Genomic DNA, 22,038 nt, shown 5'->3' on the forward strand with positions numbered 1-22,038 from the left:
GAGAAAGCAAGTAACCGTTTTTTTCTTCTTCGAATGCTTGTTCACGTCCGTTCCACATTAGGTGAATCACAAGCTTACCTCTGGAGGAGGGTAGGAGTCATGGAACAACTGCTTGGAGGACCGCTCTGCCAACCACTGTGTCCTCTCTGGTCTGCTGGTTGACCCATGGGTCGTGAAGGTGTGCACCAAGAACTAGGTGGCTGCTCTGCAGATTTCCTGGATTGGGACCTGTGCCAGGAACACTGTGGAAGTCACTTGCACCCTGGTTGAGTGGGCCATGACTGCCGGGGCCGGAACACCTGCGAACTCATAGCATGCCTGGATGCAGCTTGTAATCCAAAACGAAATCCGCTGCGCTGACACTGGGAGGCCTTTCATTCTCTTGGCTACAGCCACAAACAGCTGTGTGGATTTGCGAAAGGGCTTGGTGCGCTCCAAATAGAACGCCAGCGCTCGACGCACATCCAGAGTGTGCAAGCTGCGGTGACTCAGGTCTGTATGGGGTTTTGGGAAGAACATCGGCAGACAAATGTACTGGCCCAAATGGAATTGGGAGACCACCTTAGGGAGGAACTTGGGGTGTGGCCGGAGCTACACCTTGTCCTTGTGAAATACTGTATACGGTGGCTCAGAGGTGAGGGCTCAGAGGTGAGGGACGCCCTTCTGGCCGAGGTAATGGCAACCAGAAATGCCACCTTCCAGGAAAGGTGGAGGAGAGAACAGGAAGCAAGGGGCCTGAAAGGGGGTCCCATGAGTTTAGAGAGGACCAGGTTAAGGTTCCATGGAGGGACTGGGGGGGGGGGAGTATGGAAACACCCTCTCCAACCCTTTAAGGAACTGTCCCACCATTGGGTGGGAAAACACTGAGTCCCCTGAGAACCCCGAATGGAAGGTGGAGATGGCTGGCTAGGTGTATTCTGTGTGAGGATGGGGCTAGCCCTTGTTGCTTGAAGTGCAGGAGGTACTCCAGGCTGGCCTGCACTGGACCTGGCATGGCCGCATCTGTCATGGTTCACACCAACATGAGAACTTTTTCCACTTGGCCATATAGGTCGCCCTGGTAGAGGGCTTTCTACTGCCAAGCAGAATCTGCTGCACGGGAAGGGAGCACTGGCTCGCCAGGATGTTTAGCCACAGAGCTTCCACGCCATCAGGTACAGTGACTGTAGGCTGGAGTGGAGAAGCCACCCGCCGTCCTGCGTAATGAGGTCCCGGTGTAGGGGCAGGACTAATAGGGCCTCCACCGACAGCTCTAGGAGCGATGTGTACCAGTGCTGGCAGGTCCAGGCTGGGACAATGAGCATCACCGCCGCCTTGTCCCTGCGCACCTTGAGTAGGGCCTTGTGCACCAAGGGGAGTGGGGGGAAGGCATACATCAAGTCCCCTCTCCACAGGATCACAAACGCGTCTGCAAGTGAGCCCAGGCTGTGGCCCTGGAACAAACAGAACTGTGAGCACTGGGCGTTGGCCCTGGTGGCAAACAGGTCTACCCGGGGAAACCCCCACCTGCGGAAGAGTGAAAGCATGACTTCCGCCCTGAGCATCCACTCGTGCATGCGGTACGACCTGCTGAGGGAGTCCACCAGCTTGTTTTGTACCCCTGGGAGATACGACACCTCGAGGTGAATTGCATTGGCTATGCAGAGGTCGCAGAGGAGGAGAACCTCGCGACAGAGTGGCGAGGAACGAGCCCCACCCTGTTTATTTATATAAAACGTGGCTGTAGTATTGTCTGTCAGAACTATCACGCTGTGACCACTCAGAGTGGCATGAAAGGTCTGGCAGGTGAGATGAACCGACATGAGCTCCTTCACATTGATATGGAGCGACCGCTCTGCTCCGGACCACAACACCTGCATCATGAGGTCCCCCCAGGTGGGCCCTCCATCCGTGGTCTGATGTGTCCACCACCAGCATCAGGTCTGGTTGTGGGGCGGCAAAGGGGATGCTTTTGCAAACCACAGGCTGGGACTGCCACCACAGCAGGGAGTCCAGCACGTCCCTTGGGGCTGTCACTACCAAGTCCAGGGGGTCCCTGCCTGGGCGGTACACCCGAGCGAGCCACATCTGCAGAGTCCTGAGTCTCAGTCTGGCATGCCTGACCACGTGCGTGCATGCCACCATGTAACCGAGCAGCCGCAGGCAGCACCTGGCCTTTGTCGTTGGAAACTGGTGCAGGGAGGCCATCGTTTGCTGGATAGCCTGGAATTGGGACACTGGAAGGCTTGCCCTGGCCTGTGTCCAGGACCACCCCTACTAATTCCACTTTCTGCGTGGGTATGAGCATGTAGTTGGGGAAGCTGACCAGGAGCCCCAGCTTGTGGAACAATCTCAGGGCCACCTCCACTTGGCCTCGCACTTCCACCTCGGATCGGCCTGACAGGAGCCAGTCGTCAAGGTACTGGTACACCCAGATTCTCTGCCTCCATAAGAAGGCTGCCACCACCGCGATGCACTTCATGAACACCCGTGGGGCCGTGGCTAGACCGAACAGGAGAACCGCAAACTGGTAATGTTCTTGGCCCACAGTGAAGTGTAGGAACCACCGATGTGCTGGGTGAATGGCGATATGAAAGTACACATCCTTCATGTCAAGGGCAGCATACCAGTCCCCCGGATCCAGGGAAGGGATGATGGTGCCCAGAGAGACCACGCGGAACCGGGCCTTGACCAGGAAATTGTTGAGCCTGCGCAGGTCTAGGATGCGGAGAAGGCCCCCTTTGGCCTTGGGGAATGAGGAAGTACCGGGAGTAGAATCCCTTTCCCCTTAGGCTGTGCGGCACCGCCTCTACCGCCCCCGCCTCTAGCAGTGAGCAGACTTCCTTCTCTAGGAGATGTTTGTGAGACGGGTCCCTGAAGAGGGACGGGGAAGGGGGATGGGAGGAGGGGGGAGGGAGGCAAACTGCATCGAGTACCCGTTCTGCGCCGTGCGTAAGACCCAACGGTCTGATGTAATGGTGGACCATGTATGGGAGAAACGGGACAGGCGGTTCAAGCATTGGCCTGTTAAACCCAGGGTTGTGAGTTCAATCCTTGAGGGGGCCATTTAGGGATCTGGGGCAAAAAAAATGGGGATTGGTCCTGCTTTGAGCAGGGGGTTGGGCTAGATGATCTCCTGAGGTCCCTTCCGACTCTGATAGTCTATGGTTCTATGTCTGGTCTGGTACACTGTCCTTGAGCGCACCTTCAAAAGCCTGGCTTAGTGCCCGGCTGGGGTTTGTGCTGGCCTTGGTTCTGGCCCGGCACATTATTGTTACTGTTGTTGCACCATCTCCTGTTATCCCTGCCTCGCCTATGGTAAGGCTCATGCCTATGGCGAGCCTGGTACTGGTGTTGAGGGGGAGGCTGCAGCTGAAAGGGCTTCCTCTGGGTCGCCAGGGCGTGCATACCCAGTGACTTAAGCATTGCTCGCGAGTCCTTAAGGCTGTGCAGCCTCATGTCTGTCTGGTTCGAGAAGAGCCCGGACCCCCCAAAGGGGAGGTCCTGGAGTGTATTCTGGACCTCGGGCAGCAGGCCTGACTCCTGGAGCCACAGTGAGCACCCCATGACCACCCCGACGCGATTGTTCTAGCCACCGAGTCAGCCGAATCCAAGGAGGCCTGGAGAGAGGTCTTGGCTACTGCCTTGCCCTCGTCCACCAGGGACGTGAACTCCTGTTGGGAACTTTATGGGAGGTTGTCCTTAAACTTCCCCACTGCCGCCCAGTAGTTGAAATTGTGCTGGTTGAGGATGGCCTGATGGTTTGCAATCCTCAACTGAAGGCCCCCAGATAAGGACACCTTTCTGCCAAAAAGGTCCAGGCATTTTGCCTCCTTGGCCTTAGGGTCCGGGGCCTGCTGTCCATGGCTCTCCCTTTCGTTTACCGCTGAGACCACTAGGGAGCATGGACTTGGGTGGCAGAACAGGAACTCACAGCCCTTAGATGGGGCAAAGTATTTACGCTCCACTCCTGTAGCCATTGGAGCACTGGAGGCTGGGGTCTGCTATATGGTCTTATACTTGGACTGAATGGTCTTAATGAGTAGGAGCACTATTCTGGATGGACCTTCGGGGTTCAAAATGTCCACCATGGGGTCCTCCTGCTCAACCGTCTCCTTGGCCTGGAACCCCAAGTTCTGGGTGAGCCTGCGCAGCAACTCCTGGTGGGCTCTATGGTCTATCGGTGGAGGACTGGACATATCTGTACCCACCACCGCCTCATCCGGGGATGACGAGGAGGTTAGCTGCTGCTCGACCCCCTCTGGTTGGTCCTCCTGCTCCCCTTCTCCTGTGGGAGGGGCCTCCGGCTCAGGCTGGGGCGGGAATCCATGGGACGGCACCGGACTTGGTGCTGGTCTCTCCGGTTTATCCTGGGGGGATGCTGGGGGCCTCGATACTGTAGCCTCCGGCACCGTCTGGCGTCGGTGCGGGCACCAGGACTGCTGCACCAAGTAACTTGCCCTGGATGGGGCCCCTTGGTGCTCCTGATAGGCCCGGGCGTCCAGAAGGGCCAATGGTGTGGGTTGCCAGCCCACCTGAGGGTCCCTGCTGTCTGGGGCCCGGTGCAGGTACCTATAGCGGCCGGTGTCGGTGCCGGACTACAGCGACGCCGATTGTGAAGGTCACGGTGGTGCCAACGATCTGCTCCGACAGGAGAATGAGCGGCTCCTGGCTGAGCGGGAGCAGTACCGGTATCCCCAAGACCAGGACCAGGATCTGGACCAGGACTGGTGCTGGCGTTCCCTGGACCAGGACCGTCTGTGAGAGTCCTCTGGCGAGGGCCATCTCAACTCCTCCCAGTGCTGGTTTCTGGGTGGTGCCAGAGAGCGGTGTGCCCTTTCTGGTGCTTCCTTGCGTCGACCCACTCCCGGTGCCGCGACCTCCTTCTGGACCGCTGGCAACTGTGAGTCCGCAGAGTCAGAGCTCGACCGGGGCCAACTCCGGGAGCGGTGCTGGGACGGTGTCCTCGAGCGGCACATCATTGCCGGCTTACCCCTCGACGGCACCCGAGGCATGGGTGCTGGAGGGTTCTCCCCATACGGGAGGGGGCTCGCCGCCGACAGACTGATGTGGTCCTTTGCAGCCTCAAAGGTGCCCGGCCTGGAGGACTGATCTGTTATGCCCTTGAGCCCATCGTCCGCACTGAGCTCACTTAGGTCTGGGCTCGGGGGGGCTTGCGCTGCCGGGACCGCTGGTGTCGGCGCCGGTACTGCGACCTTCCTGCTCTTATCAGCGCTCGGGGCCTTGGGAGGCACCAGCCTCCTGTGAGGGGAACGACTGCGCCTTCCTTTCGGCTGCGCCGGGGGCCGCACGGGGCAGGCTGAGCGGTGCTAAGGCCTAGTCTGGCGCTCTGGGGCTGACAGTTTACGGTGCTTAGCAGGTGCCGGGTCTCCCAACGGTTCCAGGGCACTACACACCAAGGAAGCCTGAGCTGGTGTTGGGCGCTCCGGGCCCAGTGGCTGCAATGCAGCCTCCATCAACAGCTGCTTTAAACAGAAGTCTCTTTCTTTCCTTCTTGCCTTAAATGCCTACACAATTCAGTTTGATGTCCATCCCCCAGGCAACGTAGACACAAGTTGTGGGGGTCACTAACTGGCATAGGTTTGCGGCGTGTGGCGCAAGCTTTGAAGCCGTGGGCCTGCGGCCTGGGGTGGGTGCTGGAAGCCTCCAAGCACCTGATCACTTAAGTGTCCACAATAAAGGTATGTTAATTAACTGATAAGTTACTCTGAAGGCTAAGGGACTGCTCTTCTACGAGAGGGAGAGAGAGAGAGAGAGAGAGAGAGGTTGTTCCAACGCAGCCATGGATAGTAAGAAGGAACTGGAGGGGGTCAGGCCGGCAGGGGTATATATGCACGGCACAGTGGTGCCACTTGGGGAGCCCCGCTGGGAGCCGCTAAGGGAAAAAGTTTCCAACACTCATGCACACAGCACGCACACACCTAATGTGGAATGAACGTGAACAAGCACTCGAAGAAGAATTTCTGATTCTTTGGACACTCTTATTTTTCTCATTCCAAAGGATGTTACTTGAATACCTTGGGAAGATATGGTTTTTCTCTGCTGGAGTAGCATAAAAATATATCTGTGGGCTCACATTATATACATATGTATGGGTTGTACTTCTTTTGTGGGAAAATATCACTATGTTAAGCATTTAAAATTAAGTATCATTATACTTATTTTCTTTATCATATTGCAAACTTCTCTGTACAGTAATCTGACTTTTCCTCTGAACTAGTCAAGTCCTCTACTTTATTTGCAATCTTTTTAGGCACAGATACAACATATGGCTTATATGCCAGTCTGCTCCTAATTTTTTATAGTTAAGTACCTACACATGAGCTCCTGTGGCTTTGAATAATCTTGGTGGTTTAGATCAACTTTCAGACAGAATACATGCTAGGTACTCTGAGAATCAAAACCAACCAATTTGGGCATATCATACAGAAGACAACAAAATGACCATCAGTGATATTTACTACAATACCTAACGCTCTAATCTGTGGAATCAGTTAATGACAATGTCTCTTATGGATGTTGAAGCCTGACTGTGAAAGGACCCATGTAATATGAGAATATAGGTCAGTTGTTTGCAGACTTTGTGGAATGTGACTTTAGAGTGATGTTTGGAAAAGCAGCAGCTCATGTATTCATTCACGGCGGTAACTTGCTGATGAATGCAATTGGTTTCATGGTCAACCATGTCATTAGGGAAATGGGTTTTTTTTTGGAAAAGCAAACTGTAACAAATCAAAAAGCTTTGGCAAACCCAGCAGGAAGAGATTAATTACAATCTGTGCACAGTTAGTGAAATTCTACATCTTGCCTTTTTTACAGTGGTGCGGCTTCACCAAAACAATATCTATACTGTTGAACCTCTGAGCTCAACGACAGAAACAAAAATGTCCTAAATTGTAGAGACCGGTAAAATGTGTTTAAACCCCCCCTCCCCCCAACCCAACAATCTTAAGTAACAGTAGAACTAAAAATGAGTGTAGTGCAATAGAGAACTCTTTTCATCAAAGTGCAAGATTTATGTCAATGTCACATCTTCAACAGGGTAGTCTTTGTTGATGTTAAAATGTAGTTCTGTATTCAATTTAAAAGACTGCTACAGAAGAAAGATATGAGGCTAGATCAAGATATTTCCAAGCTGATTTTCCTTTGTAGCTGGATGTCTCTGCCTTTCTGCAATCGATACCCCTACCAGGGAAACATGAAAGGAAAACAGACAGGGCCCTGACATTTGGAAACTCAACTGATGAAGCAAAGAACACAAAAAACTCTCAGCCATTCCAAGATAATCGGACAAATGAGACTTTGTGTACATAGCTCAAGCCAGGGCTATTTTTATAAATGCATTACAGAGGGGTTGTGAAGAATTAAAAGTTGTTTCCCTACTACACATTTGTAGATGGAACATTAATGCTCCGATCGGTAATATCTTTGTGAAAATTAAACTCTACCACGTGAAGTTCCTTCTCACTCAGGGCCAAGCCCGGTCTGTCAAAATCACTATCATGTGAGGTTGATAAAAACAATAAAAGGAAAGACGAGACAAAAATAGCCAGAAAAAAAATGGCTGCTTGTTTTCCATAACTTAAAACACAACCATTTCTCCATATGGTCTGAATAATCCTGGTTTGGCCAATCTAATCGCCCACTCTTAAAGATAAAAGCCACTGCTGGAGGGATTAGAATGATTTGGAAGCAGTTCTGTGCAGGAATGCAGCTCATCTGAGGAAGCAGGGTTTCTGATGGGCAGGAGGCAGTCTCTGGGGTATCCCACATTAGCGTTGGTCAAAACACAATCATTTTCGGGCTGAGGGAGGACAGAGAGAAAACGTTAGGGGTTCTGGAGGATTTAATGTTTTAAACACTGAAGGTAAAGATGTAAGCTTTACTGATAGGAAGGATGGGCCAGTGGGGAAAGTGTCATCTAGGACCCGGGAGAGACAGATTCAATTTCTAAAAGATCTGCTCTAGAGGTTATTTTGGGGCAGTTCTCTGCCCTGGGCTATCTAGAAGGTCAGATGAGATGGTCACAATGGTCCCTTCCGGCCTTGGAATCTAGGAATCAATGAATCTAGGAATTCCTTGGTCTGCCACAGACTTCTTGTGTGACCTGGGGTAAGTCAGTTCCTGTCCCTGTGCCTCACTGGGGTGCAACAAGGAGAATCCATTCTTGGCCCCAGTCCTGGCCCGTCTTGGCTTCTCTCTCACCAAGGGCCAGTCCTTGAACATAGGAAAGAAGCATAAGATGGAGCCACAGCCCAGGACGGGTCGAAATGCCATTTGCTGGCCTAACCACCTCTCCACCACTCATGTAGGGGAGGTGCTTTGCCCCACACCACCCAGCTCTAGTTACTGCTTCTCCATTGGCAGAGTTGTGCCCTACCCTTGCCCACCGCTGGGGCAGGGGAGAGAGCTGTTCAGAACCTGATTGGCTCTCAGCTCCCAAATGGCTCACCAATGGGGAGGCAGTGAGTGGAGCTGGGTGGCAAGAGGCAGAGTGGAGCCTGGGTTGATGAGGAAGCAGCACAGCAGCTCTACTAAAAGGCTGTAAGATTGAACCAGGGATGCAAAGTGGTTTCTGGGGCTGCGACCCCTCCCCGCCATGATCCTTGTCACTTTAAGCACAGGTTTGTGCCCCAGAGGCAGAGATAGATTGGGTGGGGGCTGAGCCCCCTCTAACCCGAGCCACCTCTGCACTGCTTCCCAGAACCCCAGGCTGCCATCTCCTCCCGCTGCCTCCCCCATCTCCTCCTCTGCTGGGCCCGCTCCAGAAGGAGGGGAGGGGTGTTCGGTAAAGACATACCCCTCTTTAGGACATTTCTGGTTGCACCCCGATCTGTACAAGGAGGATAACAGCCTCACGGGGGTGGGGGTGAGGCTACATACAGTGCGAAGGACACTTCTGCACAGCATCCCCCTCTCCAAACTGTCTTGTGCCCCACTCAGTTGCAGCCGAAGAGCTGCGGCACAGGCTGATTACAGGAGAGGAAGGTGGGCAGGGGGCTTGCCTGGGACATGGGAGATCCGGCTTTACTCGCTGCTCTCCCAAGGCTTGCGGTGTGACCCTGCGGAAGCCATTTTAGTCTCTCTGTGCTTCAGTTTGTAAAACAGGGATAACAGCGTTGCCTTGCCTTAAGGGGGCACATGAGATGACTTACACGTAAGAGCGTGAAGCGCTCAGATATTACATGTGAGTAGCACTGACAGATAACTGGCCTATAGAAGGCTTTGTTCTAAAGGCACTTTGACATCTTTGCTGCAAAAATCAATCCTTCACCTTTGTTTTGCAAGAGCAATAACAATGGGCATATTGCAACAGTCACTCTTTCGGCATTTCTGTCCATAAATACAGAGGTGAGGATTTTGTCACACACTGTGTGCCATGATCCCTAAGGAAGTTTGAGCCAGGGGTGTTCACCTGTTAAGGACAGGAATCCATGCAGCATGTTCTCCATTCTTTTGTTCTTTAATTCATCATAGGAGAAAGGGTTAACAAAGGCCTATTTTTCACCACAATTCACTAGGACACTCTGGCAGGCTAACTTAATGTGTGTGTATTGGCAGACTAAAGGAGAAGCCTAGAGTTTCAAAAAGGGCTAGTGATTTCAGGTGCCCATCTTGAGACTCCTTAAAGGGGCCCAACTGTTAGACACTGCTGAACTCCCACCCTCTGAACAGTGGGCCCCTTTCAGGTACCTCCGGTGGGACATCCGAAACATGAGACACCTCACCCCATTAGTCACTTTTCAAAAGGCTTGGCCAATGGGGCAGGTCCTCCTCTGATGTCTGCTTGACATTGGTGTAAGTCAATGGACTCCAGAGGAGTTGCTCCTGATTTACAATGGTGTAAATGGGAGGAGAGTTAGTCCCCGAATTAATAAAATCGGAACTAGATGAGGCACTGAAACATGTAACAGATTCAGGAAATCTTTAGCTCAATGTAAAAGAGCTGCTTACCTTATGGATATTATCCTGGTGTAACAATGATGTGTGTGTGCCGTAGGAGTGCATGGAGGCATCCCGTTGTCCATGGATATTCACAAAGTGTTCCAAGGCTGAATTTGGACACAGGTACTGGGACACTGAAGGAACAGGGGTCAGCTGCTTTGGAGAAATGACCTGATATGAGGAAGGGGGGAGAAAACCCGAACACAGAGTCATCTCTTCTTGGGATGCTTCTCTATCTCCTATCTCCATGTTGGACAGCCTGTTCAGGTAAAAATGAATGGTGGACACTCCTGTGTTTGGCATCTGAGATGGGCGGAGCTGGGAGCTCAGCTCCTGCTCGACACCATAGATATTGGTCTGTGCTGGGAGGCCCCTGGGTGGCTGACTTTCAGGCCTGTAGCTATAGCCCTGCCACGTGTTACTCCCTAGGGTTGGTTGGTTGGAGGAGGCATGGCTGCACAGGCCGTTCACTAACAAGTGCTGGTTGGGTTTTTGTTTCAGCTGTGGCTCTGTGCGCGCCTGGATCTGGTTTTGTTGGATGCAGGGCTGGCTTTGCTGCAGGAATGGTTGATGTGCTCCCTGCACTGAGTGTAGGCTGCTCTCCAGCTGCTGCCCATGTTGCTGATGTTTGTAAGGGATTTCTATGGATTGATGGAGATGGTTTGATCCATGAGGTCTGACCCATTGTGGACTCTGCTGCTGATTACCAAGAGGTGACTGTACAAACTGAGACAGCCCGAGCTCAGCTGTTCCTGCTGGTGACCTCCACTGTAGACTGCTAGACTGCTGCTTATCCTCATCAGCCTGCTCCATCAGCAGGGGCGTTGGCTGACTGAGAACTGAGGGCAACAGCTGCTCCCACGGCTGGCTGCTCTGCTGGTTTTGGGTCACAATGTGCTGCTGCATTTGCTGAGGGAGATGCAAGATCAGCGATTGCTGGTTTTGTGGCAGGGACTGGTGTGAGCACTGGGATCCTTTCTCTGGCAACTGAGATGGATACACCACTGCATCTTTGCTTGGATTCTGGCCTGGGTCTGACAAGGAACAGGCCTGCTGCTCCCCAGTGGGCTCATCCTCACATTTGTTTACAAGTGAACCATGAATATAGGAGAGGATTTCATTGTTTGTTAATAGATCGTTCAGAGAAGGAATATAATCTAGGTCCGTTTCTACCCTCACCATCCTTTCATCCAACAGCAAGAGCTCCAGATCCTCAGCATTCAGCCCCAGACCCTCCAAAGCATTAAACAGCTCATTATTTGAACAGTTTTCATCACTGCTAATCGAGAGAGAATCCAGCGTGGTCAACAGTGGGTCCCCTTGCCTCAAGTCAGCCAGCTCCTGCTTGGGACTATTTTCCCCAAAGGACAATGGATTAGCAACTGCATTCCAGTTGTCTCCTCCAGTCCCAAATAAACCAGATTCTCCCAGGTGGCTGAAGAGATTGCTGCTGAAGGCATGTTTGGGAGTAGAAGCTGGATGGGAGACGTGAACAGCCTCATCTTGCCTCATCATGGCTCCCAGAAGAGAGTTTGGGTCTACATTGTCCTTCTGGGACCCTCCCCCTTTACCGTGAGAATTCTTTTTGGATCTGTTGTTTTTCCCTTTGCTGTTGAAAGGGTCAGGGAAGCCAGGAAGTGGGTAGGGGGTTTGATATAATAGTGCCTCTCCTGTAGCAAAGGTAAAAGGAAGATGCACAGAACGCTTCCGAAGGTGCTCCCCTCCTTCTTCATCTCTGCACAGAACAAAGACAAGATTGGTTATGGACACATACCCACAAGGAGACCTAGAATGACTCACCACAGAGGTTAATATCGCCTTGCTGATTCCCCCTAGTGCTCACATAATCAACACTGGTATCAAAGATCTTTTTTAGAAGCTTGCACCTTCTATGTGGGGTGAGGGAGGGGAACTGAGGCAAGTGACCTCAGTGCACAGAAGGTAAAGGAGATATTAAATAGTCTGAAGTCTTCCTCACATACAACCCTTTCAGAAGGCTGCACTCGTACAAAACTGGATTTTAACATTGCTAAGAGAAAGGAATGTAGTTCAAAATCAACTTTCCATTAAACACACACCAGCACCCCATTGCTGATAATTATGTTGCAAGGAGTAACAAAATCCAGCTTGCCAAAGTTCTCCATCACTACCTCCTCCAAAGTTTCTTCTTCTGAAGCAGCTGGTGCTGGCCACTGTTGGAGACAGAATCCTGGACTAGATGGACCATTGGTCTGACCCAGTCAGGCCATTCCTATGCTCCTGGAAAACTTTGATTTTAATTTTGGAATCTGATGCAGAACTAACATAGGGTTCTTAAAACAGGGGAGTTGTGTAGGGTTCTCTGGTGCATGTACAAAGTCAAGTAGCTGCACTGGGTTCATATTGCATCCTGGACAAAACAGAAACAGAAACTCCGGACAGAATGAAGAATGACACTAACCAAGACTTGAAAAAAACCCCAATAGCATTTATCAGCTGTTTTGCGTGCAGGTAAGGTCTCGCTGAGGGATATTCCCAGATGGTAGAGGGATGTTCTAGGCTAGGGATTGTGCATCAACAGCAAGCTCACATATGCCCAGCTGATGATATAAGTGATATCCGGGTATCTGTCACAATCTTGTGCTATTGAAGTCAATGGGACTTTTGCCAGGGAGTTCATTGATGTGGGTTCAAGCATATACCTCCCTAAAATGCAGCCCATGATCAAAGCAAAGTCTGAGGGAAAACCCTCTGAAGTTGTGTTTGTGGTGTTTTCATGACTGCTGAAGGGGAGATAGGGGGTGAAGGGAGACGTCCTCACTCCTGCAGGTAGTTCCCATGCACGGGAGAAATTCCAGAGAAGTTGGAGACCACACACAAGTGTCAGGACTATTTGCAGGAGAAAAGGTTTCCAGGATCAGCCGCAGGGAGTATCGTTGGCTTGTCTTAATAACTGGCCTGTTGCATAATGCGGCTCAAGTGTGCCACATTGTGTGGAACATCCTGCATCTGGCCCCAATTTTTAAGGCTCTCCCACAGCCCCATGCCACCATCACAAAGTATCAGTTCAGCTGCTTGGCAAGTTTTCCTGGTTGTGAGCTGCATGGCTTGGTGCTTGACACCACCATGTCTTACACTCCTCCAGGTGTCCGTGTTGCCCCTGGGCCAAGGAAGGGGCAGCGAAGTAATTGCATCACACCTCTGAGCTGCTCCCAAGTCACCTACTTTCCCAAGCAGCTGGGCCTGGAGCTGCCTGTCCTGGAGCTGGGCTGGCCAGGCTTTTCCAGGGGCTCGCACTGCAGGCTCACCCAGGGGGAGGCGCATTCCCAGCACAGCTTTGGGGAAACCATCCACAGCTGCAAGGAGGTAGCACGCAGGCAAATTTGCTCCACTGGGGAGGTGATTCCCCTGTCTGAGCTCTTCCCTGCAGCAAGGGGTAAAGCCCCATGCAGTTCCCTGCATGGAGCCACCCATGCCCCTTTTCTGTGAGCTGCTGTGAAGGGGTGACTGTCCCACACTGGACTGTTAGGGGTTAATCAGATGGCTGCATGAAAAGCAGCCAATAGGAAAGGGGTTGCGAGGAGCAGCCAATCAGGGTTGGGCAGGCCCATATGAGAAGAGCTGCAGGGCAGAGCAAGTTCAGAAGCTGACTGGAGCTTGATGAGAGAAGATCAGGCTCCTGACCAGGCAGAAGGGAACTAGTATCCTGGACAGAGCAGGGTGGAGCTAAAGATGGTGCCTGGTTGGCTGCAGGATTCACAGGCTGGGGCCCTGAGGCAAGGTTGAAGAGGGTGCTGGGGGCCGCAGGGAAGTGGCCCAGGGAAATGAATGGAGGAGTCAGAGGGGACGCAGCAAGTGGTAGCCATCTACAGGGTCCCTAAGCTGGGACCTAGAGTAGTGAGAGGGCCAGGGTCCCCACACCTGCCACAGAGGAAGTGGCCAGACAACTGGTTTCAGTTGCCACTGAGGGAAGTGGCCAGACAGCAGACTGCAATTCCTCCGGAAAGGGGGAGAATAGAGCATGAGATGGCTGGAGGGTGGTGGCGTGAAGAGGACGCCATGGGAGTGACGTGGGTCCTAGAGCAAAGTGATGGTGGTGTGACGCCGCCAGAAGAGGGTGCACTGGCTAGCAGAGCTAATCCCTGGGACAGTCAGCAGGAGGCGCTGTGAGCGAACACCATCACAGCTGCAAACTTGGTTCCTGAAAGCTGGAGTTGCAACGCCCTTCCCCCGGGTCGGGTCAGCTAACTCCGCAGTTCAGAGCGTAATCCTAAAGGACGGGTTAACCCTAAGATTATTTATTGTTTTATTGCATTATTTTAAGTGTCTTTAACATTTTGCTCTAGCAAAACCTGTGACATTCCTGGTTAAAGGTAGAACAGCTATCATTGAAGACCAGCCTCTAAAAGACACAAGCTTTCATAATTCCCACCTTAGCATCTGCAGTATGCTTGTAGTACACAGGATCATGTTGTATGTCCATATAAGAAGTTTCTGGCTATTTGCATGAGTGTATTTTTTTTTTTTTAAAACAAAAACCATGTGTTCAATAAAAAAGTGTGATGTTCCTCATTCCAGTGTGTGAGGGTTGAGAAAGATGCAGGGGTATGCGATCATCTCTTGCCATAAGTAAGCGGCCAGAGAAGGGATGAGGTAGCCCTAGCGAAGGCCAGAGGGGACTGTGGAATTTCAGAGCCCAGGCTTACAACAGCCCGATTCTGTTCCAACACGGCACTAAACCACAAGTTCCCCACTCTAGCCAGTATACCAATGTAAGGTGGTGTGAAATCAGAATCAAACCCAGAATATTTTCTCGTTCTTTAGAATAATACAGTGGTTTTTGTCCCTGGATGCCATCCCAAGCAATGGGAGAGTTCCAAAGAATTTGTATATTTCATGGCCTAGTGGCTCAAGCTCGGGACTGGAATTTAGGAGAGCTGGTTTCTATTCCTGGTTCTGCTGGGTGACATTGGGCAAGTCACCTCACTGCTCTATGCCTCGGTTTCCCTATCTGTAAAGTGGAGATAATGATAGTGCCTTTTGTAAAGCACTTTGAGATCTACTGATGAAGAGTGCTAGATAAGAGCAAGTTTCAGAGTAACAGCCATGTTAGTTTGTATTTGCAAAAAGAAAAGGAGTACTTGTGGCACCTTAGAGACTAACCAATTTATTTGAGCATAAGCTTTCATGAGCTACAGCTCACTTCATCGGATACATACTGTGTGTATAAAATGTCTTCTGTACTTTCCACAGTATGTATCCGATGAAGTGAGCTGTAGTTCATGAAAGCTTATGCTCAAATAAATTGGTTAGTCTCCAAGGTGCCACAAGTACTCCTTTTCTTTTTGCAGATAAGAGCAAGGCATTATTATTACATTGTTTTCATTATAGTCAGTGCCCAGTTGGAATCCATGCTGCTCCTTCTGAGAGAAGCAACAAGCAAGACAGTGTACTAGGAAGATGAAGCAAGTGACCTACCCTACTCTGTCAGAGCTTCCTTACTAAATGAAACTAAGAGACTGACAACCTCTCCTGGGTTCCAGAGGCTAGACCCACTCCAGGCTCGTACCCCGGAACTTACACAAGTGGCCTTTGCGTGGCAATGATGTAATCGGGTTTGCCATTCTTGTAGACGAGTCTAGCATTGGCCTGGACCCACTTCCAGCGATTTTCTTTTGTCAGGAGACGGAACACAGTCAGGCCGCTCTCGCCCGTTTTCATCACTGGAAAAGAGATGCCAAGACAATGCAGTGAGCGACACCCGATCTGCAGAGATGGATCCAGGGATGCAGAGCCTTGGTGTCACAAGGTACTGCGATTTCTGCAAGACCAAAGCGCCCTGGAGCACATGAGCCCTTCGATACAGACTGTCCCAGCTGTGCCCATCCAATCTGGTCAAATGCCACTCAAGGACAATTCTTCATTTTTCTCATTCATGACACGTATGCTAGTAATATTTGCATATGTGTTCGTTTATTTGCCGACACTGTGGTGTTAAGTTATCTAGGAAGGGAGGGGGGCAGAACAGTTATCCCTATAAAGGAGTAGGGCCGATCCTCTGCTGGAGTAAATGGGCATTTCTGATTTACACCAGCTGAACATCTGGCCCATGCTCTTTATAAAAGCCATGTTAGAAAAAAGATAGCCATTTCAGAGGTTACGTCAGACAAGACCCAGAGGTAATTTTACCTCTCCCCCCAACCCAAATTAGAATGCCCATGTGAGCGGGGCTGGGACCTGACAGCAGGGGCAGATAAGGGTCACACTAACTGTGTCTTGTTTAATGAGGCCATTTAAACAACAATTAACTCTATATGGCTGCTTTTACGGAATCCCCTTTTTTTCTATGGCTAAACTGTGTGTGGGGTTTTTTACTTGGCTCCCTTTCTGTTACATGCAATGTGTTTTGGTCAGACCCATCACCTGTAGCGTGAGTATGACATGTTGCACCAAGAAAGGACCACTGAAAGGGGCTCAAGTCACTTAGTGATGCTGGGTGAAATAACTGAACCAAGCTGGCTTTAGGGTCAGGAACCTGAAGCAGCAATTGTGTCCAACATCGCTGCGATTCAGTTTGTGAATCGCCCCATAGGCTCCTAATCAGACAAACAGGAGTCAAAGCCATGATCTGTCCAACAGATTCACAATCCTTAACACCAACACCATCCCTTCAGAAATGCTTCATTCAGTAATTAATCAGGCATTGCTCATGCCTTTACGAAAGCCAGGTCGTATTGCTTGCCCTCCCGACGTGGGACATTTGGCTGTGACCTAGGGTTCCAGCACCACTGGGCTGGGGAAATAGAGATGCTCTCCACTCCATGTGGGAGGGTGAACCCTGAGCACCAGCATACGCTGGAGCTCCTCATGCCAGCTCTTACCCTACAAAGGGCTAAGCAGGTGCCAAGCACCCTCAATGCCCTTCTGAGCACCTCACAGGGTCAGGTCCTGCTGATGGGCAGAGAATTATCTGTAGAAACCCCTAACCCATCGTGTGCAATGGAGAAGTTCCTGGGCCACACTGGGCCCAGCCCTGTGTGGATTCACAAGGGGACAAGGAAGGATCCAGGCACCGCTCCCCTCGACTCCTGCCCCATGAGTCAAAGAGTAACCCAGCAGTCGTGTTCGCCAGAGCGTTGGTGGCACTGTGCAGCACCGCAGTAGCCCCAGTGCATCCCCCCTTGCAGTCTGTTTGAAAGGGAGGGTTTGCTGAAAACCTCTACAAGAAGGGAAGGCGGAGACATGGCCTGCACTCCTGGATGTTATCTCCCACCAGTTCTTTCTGGGGGATGTTCTGGGCAGCCTGTACCAAGCCCGAGTAACAGGGCTTTGCAGGTGGTGCTCCCGTGGAGATTGCTCCCATGTGACTACAGCAGCTGGTGCCAGGAATGGAATTTAAAGGGGAATCTACCTAATTTCTGTTCTCCTGAAGCCCTTAGGACTGGTTAGCCAGCCAGGGTGCCCACAGCCTTGCACAGGGATGCAGGAGGGATGGACAGGGCTAAGAGGGTTACTTGCTGTGGTGCTGCCAGGGCGATCCCTGAAAGGGCCAGGTGGAGGGGGCAGCATCTGCAGGTGGCAGAGCATGTGCTGCTGTGGAGCCCTGACAGGAGTTCTGGCTAAGTTAGACAGAGTCCCTCCAGCACACCAGAGCCAGACTTTTGTATAATGCACAACACAGCACAGACAGAGGCTTGTTGGCTGGACAGCTGACCCTGGCCAGCTTGTTCTAGGTCAGCATGCCCAGGGACCATTGCCATCATCTACTCTGACCCCCCCCCCAGTATAACATAGGCCAGACAACGTCCCCCAAATAATGCCTACAGCAGATCTTTTCGATAACATTGTGGAGCCTTCTAGGGCTCTGACACTTTTCTACCATCTCCCTCCAAAGACACCTCCAGCTGTGTCTCTGGACTGTCACTCACACTGCATTCAGATTAACTATCCAAACCTGCAGATTTTTAACAGTCTTACTTCGGACGTGATTCTCAGCACAGTACAGCATATCAGCGGCATGGATGAACTGGTACCCGGTACCACGCACCCGCAGCTCTGCCTCCGTATAGCCCAGCACGACCTTCCCTCTGGGGTAGAAGAGCAGAGCACCACGATTACAGAGAGGTCAGCAGCCTGGCCCTCAACAATCCAGCTGCTAGGGGAAAAGGCTTCTAGCAACAAGCATTCAAGCATTCCCTGCTTATTTACAGTTCTGCAATGGAGACATCGCCTCATCCACGGGGCAGGCGGTCAGTAAGAGCCCCCTGACAGGATCACCCAGACCCTGGATCTGGGCACACAGGAGATAGCAGCATTGCTCCCTCCCTCCCTGGAGCGGGTGGGTGAAGAATGGCTTTCCTCTGCGCCCTGCCCTGTACTACCCCACCCGTGCACCAGAGCAGAGAGTAGGGTTACCAGGCGTCTGGTTTTTGACCGGAACACCCAGTCGAAAAGGGACCCTGGCGTTTCCGGTCAGCACTGCTGACCGGGCTGTTAAAAGTCGGGTTGGTGGCACAGCAGGGCTAAGGCAGGCTCCCTGCCTGACTCCGCGCAGCTCCCGGAAGCAGCGGCATGACCCCCTCTGGCTCCTAATAGCAGGGGTGGCCAGGGGGTTCCGCGTGCTGCCCTCGCCCCAAGTGCTGGCTCCACAGCTCCCATTGCCCGGGAACCGTGACCAATGGGAGCTGCAGGGGCAGTGCCTGTGGACAGGGCAGTGCACAGAGCCGCCTCGCCGCGCCTCTGCCTAGGATCCAGAGGGGGGACAAGCTGCCACTTCCAGGAGCCACCTGAGGTAAGTGCCACCTGGAGCCTGCACCCCAAACCCCCTCCCGTGCCCCAACCCTGAGTCCACTCCTGCCCTCTGAACCCCTTCAAAGAGAGGCCTAGCTAGGCCTCCTCAGCTAACTGTGTTACCTAGGGCAGTACTGTTAAAGTGGGAAGCTTTGTAAAGAGTGGAATGGATCCCAACAGACTAAGAAGGAGCAAGATTTCAGGAAACTGGCTGGAATTCACCCCCGTGCAGAAGGTCCCAGGAAGCCTAAGCAGCATTTAACCATTTAAATTAGGGCTTTGCATGGTCCCTGTGCCCAGGGAGGGTTCCCCACACAAGGATTAATTAAAAAAAAAATCTGAATTATGAGCAGCCAGAGGCTAACAGAGTACACAGCTCCTCGGGGCTGTGAAGAGTGTGACAGGGCAGAGACCAGAAGCAGGATGTTCTTCTTTTAAAGAGTAGCACAACGGGAACAAAACAGACACAGCAAGGCTAAGGAGGCCTGGAATGCCAATGGCTGTTCAAATACTGTCAATGGAAGCAAAGGCTGGCTGTAGCCTTTACATAGGACAGTGGCTCTCAACCTTTCCAGACTACTGTACCCCTTTCAGGAGTCTGATTTACCTTGCATACCCCCTCTCTTAAAAACTACTTGCTTACAAAATTAGACATAAAAATACAAAAGTGTCACAGCATGCTGTTACTGACAAAGTGCGTCCTTTCTCATTTTTACCATATAATTATAAAATGAATTGATTGGAATATAAATATTGTACTTACATTTCAGTGTATAGAGCAGTATAAACAAGTCATTGCCTGTATGAAATTTTAGTTTGTACTGACTTCACTAGTGCTTTTTATGTAGCCTGTTGTAAAACTAGGCAAATATCTAGATAAGTAAGACTTCTGCATATCCTCAGGGGTATGTGGACCCCTGGTTCAGAACCACTGACACAGGACAGTTTTGATCCAGCTAGTACTTCAGTCACGAGTGACATAAATTGGGGGATAGGTCTTATCTCAAGCCAGGGTGGATGAAGGGCCAAAATCACATAGGCCTATGTCCTCAAGTGTATTTAGGCACCTACGTCTCACTGATTTCAATGAGCACTAGACACCAAAATATCTTTGAGGATGTGGGCCATAATCCCCACACAACTGCTGATTCCTGCTTCAAGAACTTGTGCTGCAGGTCCAGGTTAGGGTGCACTGGCAAAAGTCTGCAGAGAAGCCTAGCCAGCCACTTGCTATCTGTGCCTGACTCTAACCCATGGGACCAATCTTTCACTTCCATAAGCAAGGATATTGACTACTACAGTTAGCTGAAAAATGAACTACTAGTTTTGGAAAGGTTTTGAAAATGAAAATGTTGTTTCCATGCTGAAGGATTCTAAATGGACCCCCTCCCTTTTTATTTAACTATTTTTTTAATTTCTCCACCCATCCAATTGTGTTTAATCAAAAATGTTACTGACCTGGTTAACAATACTTTTCATTTACCAAAAATTGTGTTCCCAGTAACTGAAAATCTTCAACAGTCATTTGGATAATTTCAATGTGGTTGATAAAGAGTACCCTGCCCCCAGAAAAACATTCTAACAATTTTTTGCAAAAAACCAAGTCACTTTCCTCCCCAAAACCCTTTTTGTTAAAAAAAATATTTCAACTAGCTGTATTAACCACATTTTAAAAAACAAATAGATACCTTTCCTAAGTAATTAATTATTATTATTAATTAATTTGTATTTCAGTAGCTCCTCAGAGGTCCCATCATGGACCAGGACCCCCCCGTGCCAGGAGCTGCACAAACATGGAACACCACAGAAAGATGCTGAATGTAACATGAGTCTTGCTTACAAGAGTATTTGGGGAAAATCTTGTTTAACAGCACATGCCAACATTAGTCCCAACTTCTGTACTTACTTGGCATCACATGCCAAGGGGGTGAAGTCCAGTTTGTGCTTGGTTCTGAAGATCAAGTTTTTGGTTCTGATCTCCAAGATGGAGGGGGGCTGCAAGGGAGTGGAGATGGCAAAGAGAGCCAGCTGGGGTGGCAGCAGGGACCCATCCTCAGACCTTTTATTCTGGCTGTGGAGAAATTTCAACCTGCCCTGAAGGTTTAAAGCCTTGAAAAGAAAAAAGAGGAGTTACTTCGAGAACGTGAATCAGGCTGTTAACTTCAGCAACGAAAGGCCTGTTTAAAGCAAATACAGCATTTGTTAATAAGTAAATGCAAACGAACAAGACAAGCCTAGGGGAAGGAGAGAAAAGCCAATGAACACTGCATCATCAGGACTGTATGCTATTCAGAGGAGATTTTCAGAGGTGCTGCTGGAGCACAAAATCCCCTGGCACTGAGTCTGGACCCCTCTTCCCTCACAACCCTGAAAGTCTACACTGCAATTTAATAGCCCCGCAGCCTGAGTCAGCTGACCCAGGCCAGCTGTGGCTGTCTTATCGCAGTGTAGCTGTACCCTGTGGCAACAATGCCATAAACCAGGTTAGACCCATGCTGTAAGGTCAGGACATAGGTAGGACCTGTTCTTGTGATCTCTATTCATGTGAGCTCACAAACAAAATTACAGTAGAGACAGTTTCAGTGGTGGCAGGACACAACCCATCCCACCCAAAACCTTACAAGTCGGGAACTGAGAAGTAAAGAGGAAAGACTTACGAATTCCCTTCCCCCCTCCCGCTGCCTGCAGCATTGTGGCTAACACACTCCAGTTCTCCCATCTCCAACAAACACCCAAAAGCAATCCGTACCCCACCTTCATCAAATGTTCATCCAATGCAAAACCAGAGGGAGTAGCCATGCTGCTCAGCTGTTTGAGAGGTCTGAGAGGCAGGGATGGACCTCAGTTAGTTCTCTGACTGCACATTTTGAAAAGTTACTGGAAATAAATACAGGAAGTGACATCACCTGTCAGCTGGAGGGAAGTGCCTAGCAGGAATCTGGGTCACCACTCACTTCCATTTTGGTAACGTAACGTCTTCAACCACACGTAGGATTTCAATAATTGTTTTGTTTAAAAATATGATGGTTTTTTACTCTGTTGAGTCATTTGATTTTACTGTAGTGCCCCAATACCTATTAGGGTTTTATTTTTTTAAAAAAATGCAGCCTGTATTTTAATGTGCTTGTTAAAATGAAATCAATTCTGAATATAAAAACCAAACCATCACCACATGCAATTACTCAGACTCTGTGCATGTGATTTTCATTTTTCTCCTAGAGGCATCAGTTTAAAATACTTGGTTAATTTCATTCAAACAGCAGATTCTGTTGTGTCCTAACTTTCACTCAAATAGTTTATTTTTTTAGGTAATCCCCAAGAAGC

At 50.5% G+C, this 22,038-nt stretch overlaps 1 protein-coding gene across 1 annotated transcript in view; it reads right to left on the minus strand.

Annotated features, from left to right (window-relative positions):
• Positions 1–7,648: 7,648 nt before the first annotated feature.
• The window catches only part of LOC144271937 (aryl hydrocarbon receptor-like), a 132,518-nt gene continuing 118,128 nt past the window's right edge, over positions 7,649–22,038 (minus strand). The window contains exons 7-11 of the mRNA XM_077829604.1: positions 20,621–20,823; positions 17,902–18,011; positions 15,506–15,647; positions 9,955–11,680; positions 7,649–7,804 (exon numbers count right to left, since the gene is read on the minus strand). Of these exons, the coding sequence (XP_077685730.1) occupies positions 7,649–7,804; positions 9,955–11,680; positions 15,506–15,647; positions 17,902–18,011; positions 20,621–20,823 (2,337 nt within the window). The remainder of the gene's footprint in view (positions 7,805–9,954; positions 11,681–15,505; positions 15,648–17,901; positions 18,012–20,620; positions 20,824–22,038) is intronic.

The sequence above is a fragment of the Eretmochelys imbricata genome, chromosome 11 (genome assembly GCF_965152235.1).
Source record: "Eretmochelys imbricata isolate rEreImb1 chromosome 11, rEreImb1.hap1, whole genome shotgun sequence".
NCBI classification, from domain to species: domain Eukaryota; kingdom Metazoa; phylum Chordata; order Testudines; family Cheloniidae; genus Eretmochelys; species Eretmochelys imbricata.